This window comes from Temnothorax americanus, unplaced genomic scaffold, assembly GCF_048541705.1.
Source record: "Temnothorax americanus isolate GAGA-0224 unplaced genomic scaffold, ASM4854170v1 Scaffold17, whole genome shotgun sequence".
NCBI classification, from domain to species: domain Eukaryota; kingdom Metazoa; phylum Arthropoda; class Insecta; order Hymenoptera; family Formicidae; genus Temnothorax; species Temnothorax americanus.
In genome coordinates this window covers 4051254-4063504 of record NW_027509307.1, presented here as the reverse complement: position 1 = coordinate 4063504, position 12251 = coordinate 4051254, and the positions used below count along the sequence as shown (strand labels likewise).

The following is a 12251-nucleotide window of genomic DNA, read 5'->3' as shown; positions in this document are numbered from 1 at the left end:
AGTTAGTGACATTTTTCAGGACTGATCAGCTGAACGAAGCAACTCGTGCGAGCATACTTGGAGTCGTATTGTCGCGTCCTCAGGTTCGGGGAGGCCAGCGTCCTGTAGATCGCAGGATCGGCTCCGGAGAAATCGGTGGGTGCACCGGCGAAGAGCCCGCCGGATGGACCTCTCGAGAGAAGTGCCGTGACGTTCGCATGCGGCGAGTACGGGCACATGGCCACGCCCGACATCTCGCTGGTCACGCTCGTTATATTCTCGATCTGTGATCATAATTGCCACTGTATAGAGAACAACCGCCGGCGTTCGAGCGGGGCGTGACCTCATAGCCGTTCCAAATTGGACGTTACACGGCTAATGACGACGATAATCTGTTCATCGACGAATCGCAACGGGGGAGAACAGGCGTTAGGAACTCTCGTTAATTGTGAACGAGATTCCCCGACTCTCGCCTGGTCCCGATCGGACAGACTACTTTTCGGGGAACGTACCTCTCGCCACGCGCACCACGGGCTGAATGCGTAAGTGCCGCAGGTGAAGAGGCTCTTGCCGTTGCTGAGGAGCACCTTGACGTAATTACGACAATCCTCGACGCTCTGTCCCTTATTCTGACACGTGTTGACCTTGTCCTCCGGCGCGGACCAGGAGGCGTGCTCCAGGTCCGTCAGCGACGTCAGCGTCAAGCGGTATAAATTATCCCTGAAAAGACATGCTTTATTTACATTTTCGTCGGCGTGTGTTGCTCTTCACGCGTCATTAAACGTGTGTCCTGCATAAAGGCCGGACGCTATTAACCCATTAAAGCCCACTGTTGTTGCAGCGACTGTCTCCACTTGTCGCTTCTGCGACATCGTTTGCCGGTAATTTCGTTCAAAGCAAACACTCTTTAATATTCTACGATCGATGAGATAAATTGATTTCAGATCTCTCAAAAAATCGGAACCGCAGCTTCTCGAACGCACAGATATCGGAGAATTATGAGTTTCATTGGGATCATAAATAGGTTTTCGTAATCTGGAGAATCAACGTTCGCGCAACCTTAGATGGATCTCGTTAAAAAGGAATGTTTCATTGAAAGTTGCGTAGCAACCGAGAACGCGATATATAACGCGTATCTCAATTTTAAATCGAGGAAGAATAACCGTGGCGAGTGACAGTGACGGAAGACGAGTAACGACGATAGCTTCCTTTATGCGATATCACGTTCAACGAGGTCGCCATAAGCCACTTAGAGTACCTCGCTGAACGCAGCCTTGCCTATCGTTTTCTCTTCGAAATATCTGCGCGATCGTCGATGCCAATATTCATGAATTCTTTAACGACGTGGTTGATTATGCTACTCGCAGCTACTCCAATTATCCGCTAATAAACATGTGTTTTACATGCCTAAATGAATGTTTATAAGCTGTCGATATCACACATCACCTCTCATACGTATTAATACGACTTAAGAAAAATTTTCCATGTTAAGTGTGTCGCGATACATTTCAACATTTATCGAAGAAATCGGTGATTTATTGGTGTCAGCGTGAAACAGCTAGATTGAAAGTAAAATGAATTAAATGATTCTCTTCGTCTAGTCTTTAACATTCAATTAATTGCGAAAGATAGAAAATTACATATTAATAGATTTAAATCTAAGGATATAATAACTTAATGCTTCTCACAATGCGAGAAGAGATCATGAAAGCCTTCGTAAAAAGATGCGAATGAGAGAAAAATCGCCCGTGAGTCAAGTTATAACTGACGCGAGAACCGCAAGATTAATGATTTATGAGAGGACGGTCGAGGTCTGAGGATATCGTCCTACGAAGAGCCGATCGGAAAGCCGATGGTTTCCCGTGAAACAAACGTGCGCGCGGCTATACCTTCCGAGGAATGCGACCGCTTGCGAAAGGTGACGTGACGAGGTGCCCGGTATCTCGAGATAAAAAACCTCGGAGAGAGAAGCGTCACTTGCCGTGCGTTTCAATTCCGCGAAGCGTTACGGCCGCGTCTTTCTCGCGGCCGATCTCGAGGCGCTCGTATATGAGGCACTTCGTGGCAGTCACGAACGTGTACTTGGGTTTGACAGAGCGGCTTCGAGGAGCCCTCGAAAACTCCTCGGACGACATTCCACGGCAGCCCACTTGACTTCAATGCGACGTGTACTCACGCATACGCACGCGCGAGTGCGTACGGCGCGGCGCTTCGCTTCGCCACTGAGTAGGTACGCGGGAGATCGAGCGATCGAGCGAGATCGCTCGGTGCACCCGTTCTCCTCCAACACATAATCAGTAGGTTGGACATTCCTTACCGTATATTATCAAGGATTTTCGATCTAATCGAGAAATTTTGGGTGGATGTAATGTTCAGTGAGAATATGTGGAATTTTCGATACGTTATGTTATATTATTATTCGACGGAATGTCGCATTTAGAAAAGCTTGGTTTACGCAAAAATTTTTCAAAGCTTAATTTATGTCAACGTTATCACGTACAATCATGCTTCAACATTGTAACTAACGCAATTGGCAAAATGATAGGTTTGTACGCTGCGATTTTTATCTACCGCGACGAAAGCGGAAGTAAAACTCGTGTACGCAAACGAACGGCATTTGCAAACCTGGTGGTGAAAAAACCGCCGGAAGACAGCGATCGACAGTCGCCTCGAGAAGCTCGATAAATAAATTATCATCGGCTTGTAAATAACGCGCAGAGATATGGTCCACGCGTGATCGTCCGCCTTGTCTCTTCTCGGCAAGGAGACCGACGACCGCACGACTACGACGATCGAACAGGAAGTACAGACGGCGGTCGAAGTGACCGCAGATAACCAGTAGATAACTCGATACTCTCCTATGTCCCTTTAAGTTGCGCGTTTTCTTTTTCTCCACTCCGGTGACCATCGCGATACATATAAATGAAAGCAGCGTGCGATCACGATGGCAATTCCGCTGCTCCGTAACAAAAAAAGATAGGCCTTCAAAGTAGGAGGAATTATTATCATCGCGACTATCAAAATTTGATTTCAATCACAGGATGTTAAAACCGAAGATTTCTGCAGTTAAAGAGGATGCGAGAATTTCGAAACATCGTATATTTGCAAGATTTAATTATAATTTAATTAAAAGCTGAGTATTAATTTTAATTGCCTTAAAAAACAAGTTTCCGTTTCTTCTAAAAATCGACTCGCTTACTTTCAAACAAAATTCCCGCTTTCTAACGTCGTCAGAAGCTGGAGAAGTGCACGTTCTTCAAGAGACACCGCTTTCGCACGCATGTATCGCGTACAAATACAAATGCCCGTACACTTCTTCATTAGACTGCTCGATAATTGCACGCTCGATGCTCTGCACAGACCTTTTGTCAAATCGATAAACTCGGATTATTCATGATTGCCGTGCAGCAACTTGCAATCCACCGCGTCCATAGACCCGACACTGCACATGCATGAACGTCGTCCGTGCTGCATGCATACCGCTTGATGCTCCGGGGGACTGAGGTCCCGCGGCATTCATCGGACCTCTCTATCAATCCTATTCAGCCGCTGGGTTTAATATAGTCTCGATCTGCCGCACCGCGCCTGCAATACGGAGTTGGCCCGCACACTCTTCCTTTCACCAAAAGGTTCTTCGGAAATTTGATTTATCGTTGACCATTTGGCATTCAACTTCACGGAGAATTTTCTCTTAAAATTTACACTGAAATCATGGTAGTTATGGGACAACATATACCATCAAGAATTTTATGCGAGCTATTCTGATTAATATCATTAATATTACATTAAAATATACAATATGTTTGATTAATTTTACTAAAATATATTTGGGAAATTTCAATAATTTATCAAAATTTACCAATCTGCTTGGTAATTTTCATCACGCGCGTTGTTTGTAAAATGTCTTTTATATATTAAAAAATTCCTTGGTTGCCAAGTTGTCCCAAGTTTGTAGTGAATTTAAGGGTAAAATATAACAAAAAATTCTCTCCGTGTTTGAATATCATATATACATATATATACATTATATATTATCAAAATCATATATACATTGTCATATCCTACTGCCAAGATATTATCGGAAGTGCTTATTTAAAGTTTAAGCAAAGGTTAAATTTATATAATCATAGTCGCATATCCTTGTAACTTAATTCTTGAGAAAACTCGTAATTTTTGATCGCCGAACACCGAAATCATCGGCAGCCTGATATTTTAGTTAACGATGACTGTTTTCGATTGACACGAGAAGAATACGGAAAATCTTGCAGTATCCTGCATACCGATCCATATTCCGCGGTGCGAAACCTTTTTCCTTCTTTGTACCGGCTGCGCGATACGACGACGGAACTCGCAGCGAAGCATAAACGGCGCCTACGTGGGCGCCCGCGTCGCAGCGCGCACTGCGTGATAGTTCGAGCAGGTAATTATTATTTAAGTGGGATACACGAGAGCGCGCGGGCAGGGCACTGGTCGTGAATGCCAATTAATAAGCCGATACACACGTATCCCCCCGGATCGCCGCGCCGGTCTATTTGTATCGGCAAAACCTACGTGCGTATGGACCAGGTCGCACTCAAACCCGCCGAAGGGATATCGCCATTTCTCGTATACGTCTCGGGCGAGACACGACATCAACCGCAAGGCCGTCGGGCGCGACACGGGTGAATTATGCCGCGTGAGAAAAAAAAAACCGGAGTCTTTCAAACTCGAACGGAGGATAGAGATAAGAATTGCGGTTTCGATAAAACAAAATCACGCCTGCAAAACCGCGATCTTTCATTCATTCGCTTGGAGAAGAATTTTCGTTAGAACGGAGGAGTGTCACGTCATCATGATTGATCTCCCTCTATTGAAGATACGGCATGACCTCTGGGTTACTTATTCACTACATTCGCATATAATTTATAATAATCTTTCTCTTCTTCTAAAAAATGGAATTCTTCCAATAAAATTCCTTGAGCGCACTTAACCGCTGCGTGCGGCCTTTCTGTCAGATTTTTATCGAGCGGTAGATCGCGATCGATTTTATATCTCGCTGCTTGTATCACGTGCAACGGGACTCGCGCGAGACCCAATTTTACGGTAACGGCGCGGCTGGATATCGGGAATTTTTACCGGCGTCAATCAACGTCTTTCATATTTTCTCGTTAGAGCATGGGCCCGCGTGCGAAGTAGGCGGGCAGCAAAGCGAACCCGATGTTACTGTCGTCGCGTGACACGTTGAAACACCTCGATCGCAGGAACGCAACGAGATACGAGCCGGCATTGTCATACGCGCCGTTTATTCCGAGATTGGCGCACGTCGAGTTTTGCAATATAAATGCATTTAAATGCAATGCAGGTATAAGTGATTCTCGTGTAGGTACCTATCTCGACGAGAGATTCGCAAAGTTTGATTTATATACCGCTCGCAAAATAAATGACTGGCGCATTAGTCGTCGTGCGAAAGTCACGTTATCTTCGTCAAAGAAGAAACGATAAAATTAAAAAAATAAATAACATGAGAAGCTTCTTTATATCTTTTTCTAGTTTAGTGAGGCAGAAAATGTATATGCTATGCAGTACAATTGTGCAAAAGGTTCAGTTGACACTCTTAAGATCATTCTTAATGCAAAAGAAAAAAAAGTAAATTTTTTTCGCATTCGAACGGTGCGTCCTCCTAACTTGATGCGCCCAATTCGAAAAAGGAGTTTCATCGTCGATCCAGTCCCACGGGTAAGTGAGCCGTGAGCCGTAAGTAGGTACGCTCTGTACGACGTAAACGTTGTTTATTGGCCGAGTGGCCACATTGAAACAGATTACTTCCTGCTCAGTGGACAAATACCCCTTTGGCTCCTGCCCCCTCCCTTTCCCGTCGTGGACGAACGCGACGATGACTGTGCCATTGTGCCGCGCTGTACGCGGATCCTCCTTGTTGCGCGACTGTAATTCGCGTCTCGCGCCTTGAGAAAACTATGAGTGACAGTTGCAGTTCGTTGTCTCGTCATAATTCGCTCATTACGAGTCTCGCTCAGTGCGAGGCTGGACATGCGCGCTCCTGCGACGATTAACTTCGAGCGCGCTCGCCGAATCGATTTTCCCGCGTGCCCTCGTTTCGCTCCTGTCAATCCCGCGTTCCATTTGAGGCCTCCCGCGGTAACGAAAGAAATCTCGTTTCATCGTGGCATACTTAAATTTATGCCATGCAATTTGAATCATGTAATAAACAAATTAAAGTACCTAAACGAATTTTTTATCTGTCAGGTATACATTGGGTTTAGTTAAGACACAAAAGTCTATTGATGTAAAACATGTATACGTAAGAAATTCTCGTTTCGCTTTAATTTTATAAATATTAAACATCGTATTTTGTTCTGCTTATATCATAATTAATGTCTACTATATTCCTTGGTGTATCTATGTATCCTTGTGTAAAGAGTTGTTAACGCGCTGCTCGAACGGCGTACGGCGTGTATTCGGCGACTCGAAATCGGGTTAATTTAACTTGTGTACTTTCCATCGTGTACACATGCGATACAAGTTAAGGATGCTGTAGACCAGTCTGTCGCATAAATCTCAACTCGATTCGACGAAATGCTAATTGCCGACGTATACACTGTCGCGATAAAATCGCCCGCGTACCCGTAAGTGCGCCGAACGCTCGAAATATTATGCGATAAATAACCGGATAATAAAGCGGTTTCCACTTTTAGCCACGTTCGTAAAATATCGACGCAACTCGAGACCGCCTAGTAATGTCCAACCCCATCTTCGATAGAACGATTTCGTCCGAGGCACTTAATTTACATTATGGTCCGCGTTAATTAACGCGGGATACTTTCACTTTTTCGTTTCGCAATGTTCCTCAAACCGTTGAAAGGACCGTTAAAATGGTGCACCGTGACGAAAGGGATGAAACTTGATCCGCGTAACACCGTTTTCCGAGAATAATCTACGATTATCTCTTTCGATCTGTCTTACATAATATTATATTATAAAGTGATTGCTTACGTGAGAGAATTGCCAATTAATATTAATAGAATTGTACTCGTGAGAAACGAAAATTATGTGATCAATGCGTGAAAATATAGCGGAACGGTAACGTATTATTATTATACACCATATACATTAAAGTGCAAAATTGCGGCCAAGGCTCCAAGGCTCATTATTAAAGATTGATACGATCGACCAAGACTTTGGGTATATAAGATTAAACTTTAACTCAAGCGTGCAAATTATTAAAGCTGTTGATCGAAAGCACTCATTGTGTCGAAGTCTTTAAAAATTTCACACAGACAACAAACTTACACCATGAAGAAAGGCAAGTCCATCGCGCGCGCATCCTGCAGGATTCTGTTAGCCGCGAAGAATGCGAAATTGCGATCAAAATTAACTAACATTCTGCTAGAAAGGTACGTCACTGTAGAACTATCGTTCCAGAACGACGCTAGAGAGACGACTCACAATCAGAGATAAACGTAATTATTTACGATGGGGGTAGATGCCCGCGTTGTCGCGCGTTGTCCACGCGCGTGTAAATCCCTTTTCTTTTTATCGCGCGATCCCACGAGGGAAAGAAAAGCCCTCTCGAGCACCACCGACGGTACGCCGGCCGATCGTACGCCTCTCTATTACCTGTCAGCGACCGAGAGGCCGCCCGATAAGCTTCGGGATCGAGTGACGTCATGGTTGGTGCACACGGGAATTAAGTAGGAATGCAAATCGTGGCGCCGAGCGAGCGAGCGGAGTCGCGCCGCGCCGCGCGTTCAGGACAAACGACCGCGGCAAGAGCGAGTGCATGCACGCACGCACGCACGCACGCATGAACGTATGCACGCCCGCACGCGCACCGCGCACTTGTATTCGATCGCGTGAACTTATAGCGAGCACGATCGAAGGGAACGTGTCGGAGGGAACGAGCTAGAAACGTGCGCAATTATGCGGCGAGTGAATGGGATTGAAGGGCGAGTTGAATTCGAAACGTAATGGGATTAACTTCGTTTACCTGTCCGAATTTCGCTCAGGCATCTATGCCTCCGTGCAACGATTTCTTTCTTACGTAAACATATGATTTTAATGAATAATTGGAAAATCTCTCGGTTTATATTTACATTTAATTTCCATCATTCTCGAACTCGTGGTCTCGAGATCCTTGGGAGCGAGCTGACTCGGAAGGAGCCTCGTGCTGGTTTTCTCACGCTCGTGTTATGTCAGTTCGATGCATATTTTCTCTCATCGAATTATGCGCAGTCCTTTCCGGAGAGAAGGCCTTTGAGTTGCACCTCGGTGATATCTAACTCGACCGCGCTCTATCCGTGGGTCGGCATTACGGCCCACGATTACACATGCCGCCGGGCCCCGCGTATGCGGATAGGACGGTACGCGATATTCTCACTGATCGAACGATCTGAGCGTGAGTTTCACCTGGTAAATCGGACGAGCGTTATCAGCCGGATTCAACGAGCGGTTCACCGCACTCTTGGGATACCGCCCTCGCGCGAGAGATCGCGTGCATTAAAATTCCGTGAAATATTCGACGATATATTACGCTACCGAGGAATATTTCACGGGTGTTCAGGAACATTTAATCGTGTACGCGAGGGACGCGTATACACGCTGAATATAACTTTCTATATAATCCACGTGATATTTCACATTTTACATGAAAGTGTTGTTATATATATGATATCTTGTTAAATATTATTTTTAAACTGTATGTACTACTGACAGTGATTTAGCGACATTATGGTACGATTATTATAAGAAACATGCGAGTTTAAGATCAATTATTTTAACATTACTATTCTATAAATATTATATAGATCTAAAAAGAGGGGCGTGTAAAAAACACAACAGTAATGTGACATATAACAGTCGGTTTGTCGAAACCCTCGTTATTTTGTTCTTGATGAGAGAAGAATTGCGGCCTTCTTCCATTATCCCGCTTGTTCTGTAAAAGCTTCAAGGAGAGGTAATGTGCGGTATAATATTGAGCTGCTCTCGTTCTTACGCAAGTCCGCTCTCTTCGGCCCGAAGGACAAGTACAAAATTGGACGTCCGACGTCCGACTCGGGGGCTGGAGAACCCGCTCGCGGGTCCAGGCACCGGCACGGTAATCCTACCAATCGCGGACGTTCAATGTTTGCCGAGGGCCCGCGGACAGGAGGTCGTGCCTCCTTTTCTTCATCGTGGAGAAGTTAACAACAGCATCCGAGACGGGATCTCTCGCGATGCGAAACACGTCGGCGCAACACGAAGGTGCACCCGACGAGCGGCGCGCTCGACGAGTTTCTTCGCGACGCGTCGCCGGCCGGCATACGCCTCGTGGAATAATAAATTCTATCGCCATATATTTTTTTCTCTATAGAGACGAGATGACTCGTGCGACGAGAACGAGGCGCTCGCTCGTCCGCGCGCATCGCTCGTGATCTCGAATCTATTATTTCGTCGCGTTGTAAACGTGAACGGCGTCGCAACAACCGTCGCGCGCGCGCGCGCGCGTTATCTGTTCTCTTTGTCCTCCGTGCCCTCGATTATCCGTACTTCCTCTTGTTTAGAAGCGGCTCGGCGCGAGTATATACTGACGTTGCACGACCGTTTTTCCCGAGGAGGAAAAAGTGGACGCCGACCGGGATAAAGAGCGGGACGACGCGACGCGACGTCTTCCGCCGCGTTCGCGAATCTCTCTCCGGAGCGCGATCTCTGCTCCGAAAAGACGGCGGAAAAAGCTAAATGATACGCGCGCTCTTCCGTGCCGTTTTAATGAGTAGAATATCTTTCACATCGCGGATGTGTGACCGTTTATCGTTAAACGAGGTCGCCGCTCGCTTCGAACAATAAAGTTTCATTCTTTCCACAGTGGTGCGGTGGTAGTCCGCAATAATACTTCTTCGTGACTAACGAAAGGATAATTAAGCTCGGTATGCCGCTACAAATCGATTCCGCGCGAAAGAGTTGCAGTGAAACGAACATTATCTCTTGGGATTGTAGAATGGAAAATCGAAATGCCATATGTGAAAGCAAACGTGTCTCTGTTTTGTTAATAATAAAGAACATATCTAGTTTAAACAAGAAGTGTGTTTTATCAAACTGGAGAAATGGGAACGAGAGATTTTACAAATTTCTTATCTTAAGAATCTCAGTATAGCTTATATAATTTTTAATATAACGCTCGATTTTTTTATATCGCGAACATAAATACTTTCGCAGAGAAAGTTTCCGTTCAAGAACATCGCTCTCATATTTTCTTCAATATATAAGATTAATTCGCGCGGAAGCTAGAGACCTATCTATTATGCATCGAAGGTGGCTCACAGGCGCTCGACTTTTACTCGATGCTTCAGGTGCTCTTTTGCTCGACACGCCACGCTCGTTGAGCCTCTCGCTTCCAACTGACCGCGGACAATATCGCGTTGTATCACAATTGATCAACGCAATCGAGCTAAATTGTAATGTTTCACGCCCGGTTTTTCGTCACGTTGCGCGCATTACATTACATAAACATACGCGCATTCTGCGCGTGTAAGCGGAGATATACGGCCGACGGGGCTGTCGGCGGACAAGCGAGAGAGCTATTGCGTATACGCGCAGGACACGCTGGCGCCGACTGTGACATTCTCCACTTTCCATCCCTGTATGCCTTGGTCCCCCGTCGGTCCTCCTTCACCTTCCTTTTCCTACCGCTCACAACCTTCCCAGACCACCTCGGAAACGGCGTGCTCGAAAAATCGCAACCTGTAATTATTATGCTCGAGCCGTGACGGGGCAACGTCTCTGTTATTCCCGTTGCAGCTTGTGCGTCTTCGCGAATCGGCAGAAATTGCCGCTTTTACCTCGCCCTAAATTTGGCGACTTGCCTAAAAAAGTGAATCCAGACGTCGCGGTCGATCGGCATAAAAAATACGGCAAAAGATTGTACAAAAGCTCAAAAATATATATTTTTTATGGTATGTTATTTAAAAGATCATAACATAAAGAGAAATCATGATAAGAGACACGCGTGATGTGTGATGTTTACACAAATTTTAAAAGTGTAAGTCACAGAAACACACTTATTCAGCTATGGACAAGCGCGCGCAAATTCAGGCAATATTAAATTTTACGCGACTGTCTACAGAAAGAAAATATCGTATATCTTGATTTTATTGAAGTAGGAACACGGTATCAACCGCTACGGTCACCATCAGTTACCTTATAAATATTCAGACCTTATATCATCGCTTATTCACAACCTCCGCGACGCACATATTCGAAAGTATGTAAGCCCGTTATCGAAGATTTCTACGTCTCCAAGTGTAGTAATGTTCGCGTTCGCGTCGAATAATAAAAGGACGACATGTGCAGCGACATGCTGCATGCGGCCGAGGCTGCCGACGCGACGCGACGAATGCGACGCACCAAAATCAGGTTCCGTAGGCGTAACGGTAGGCCGCTGCGCTCGATCTCCTCGCGACAACCTGCACCGGTGGACACGTCGATCGACACGGCCCTATAAATAAGGCCGCTTATTTGCTACAAGATAAATCTCCCGGTAACGATTTGTCACGGCGCGGCGCGCGCGTGGCTGCGAAATACGCGCGAAAATCTTTCGCGGAAACGGACTTTCCGAATCGACGACGTGTCGGTCGGCCGCGGCCGTGGTGAAATCGTTTCGTCACCGTTCCCGAGAAGACAAGTCTGAATTGATGATGGAAATTGATTGGTCAACCATTCCAGAGATAAATGTTTGATTAATATATTAATGAGATATTTTTGTTCGATAATTATTCCATTGCGATGACTCATTAGCAAAAATTTCTAGTTAAAAAAATCTGTAGGTAGTAAAAATGCAAAATTTAATTAAAAGAAAAGCGCAAAAATAATATTTACATATGTGTAGGATGTAAAAAAATTTCATTCCATTAAAATCTTATCTTTTAGATAAAAAAAGGGAATGTTATAAGTAAAAGAAAAGATTTAAAAAATCGAAAATTTCGTGTATGTAACGTGCGCATTTAAAAATTAAAGTAAATAATGTTAAATGTAAGAAGACAGTCTAAAGTCTATCTAGAGATAAGTGTACTTCTTGTGCGTGGATTCTAGTAGGACGAAGAAATTCGCTAAATCGTGAGGGAAAAATGCTCGAGAGAATGTTTCTCTTCGCAGCGTGTCGATATGAAAACGACGGATAGAGAGAACCGGCGATATAGAGAGTCGGGATAGGTTTCGCGTGCCTCGCACACTTCGAGCAACATCGTAAATACGGATACGACCACGTTGGCGGCGACGTATGAAATTCCTAACACCTGCGGCCG

The 12251-nt window shown here is 45.2% G+C and overlaps 1 protein-coding gene across 3 annotated transcripts in view; it reads right to left on the bottom strand.

The window, feature by feature from the left end:
* The window catches only part of Sema5c (Semaphorin 5c), a 100034-nt gene that overhangs the window by 6715 nt on the left and 81068 nt on the right, over positions 1–12251 (bottom strand). For all 3 annotated transcript variants that reach the window (XM_077403122.1, XM_077403121.1, XM_077403120.1), the window contains 2 exons: positions 492–699; positions 58–263 (listed from right to left, as the gene is read on the bottom strand). In XM_077403122.1, coding sequence (XP_077259248.1) covers positions 58–263; positions 492–699 — 414 coding nt within the window. The remainder of the gene's footprint in view (positions 1–57; positions 264–491; positions 700–12251) is intronic.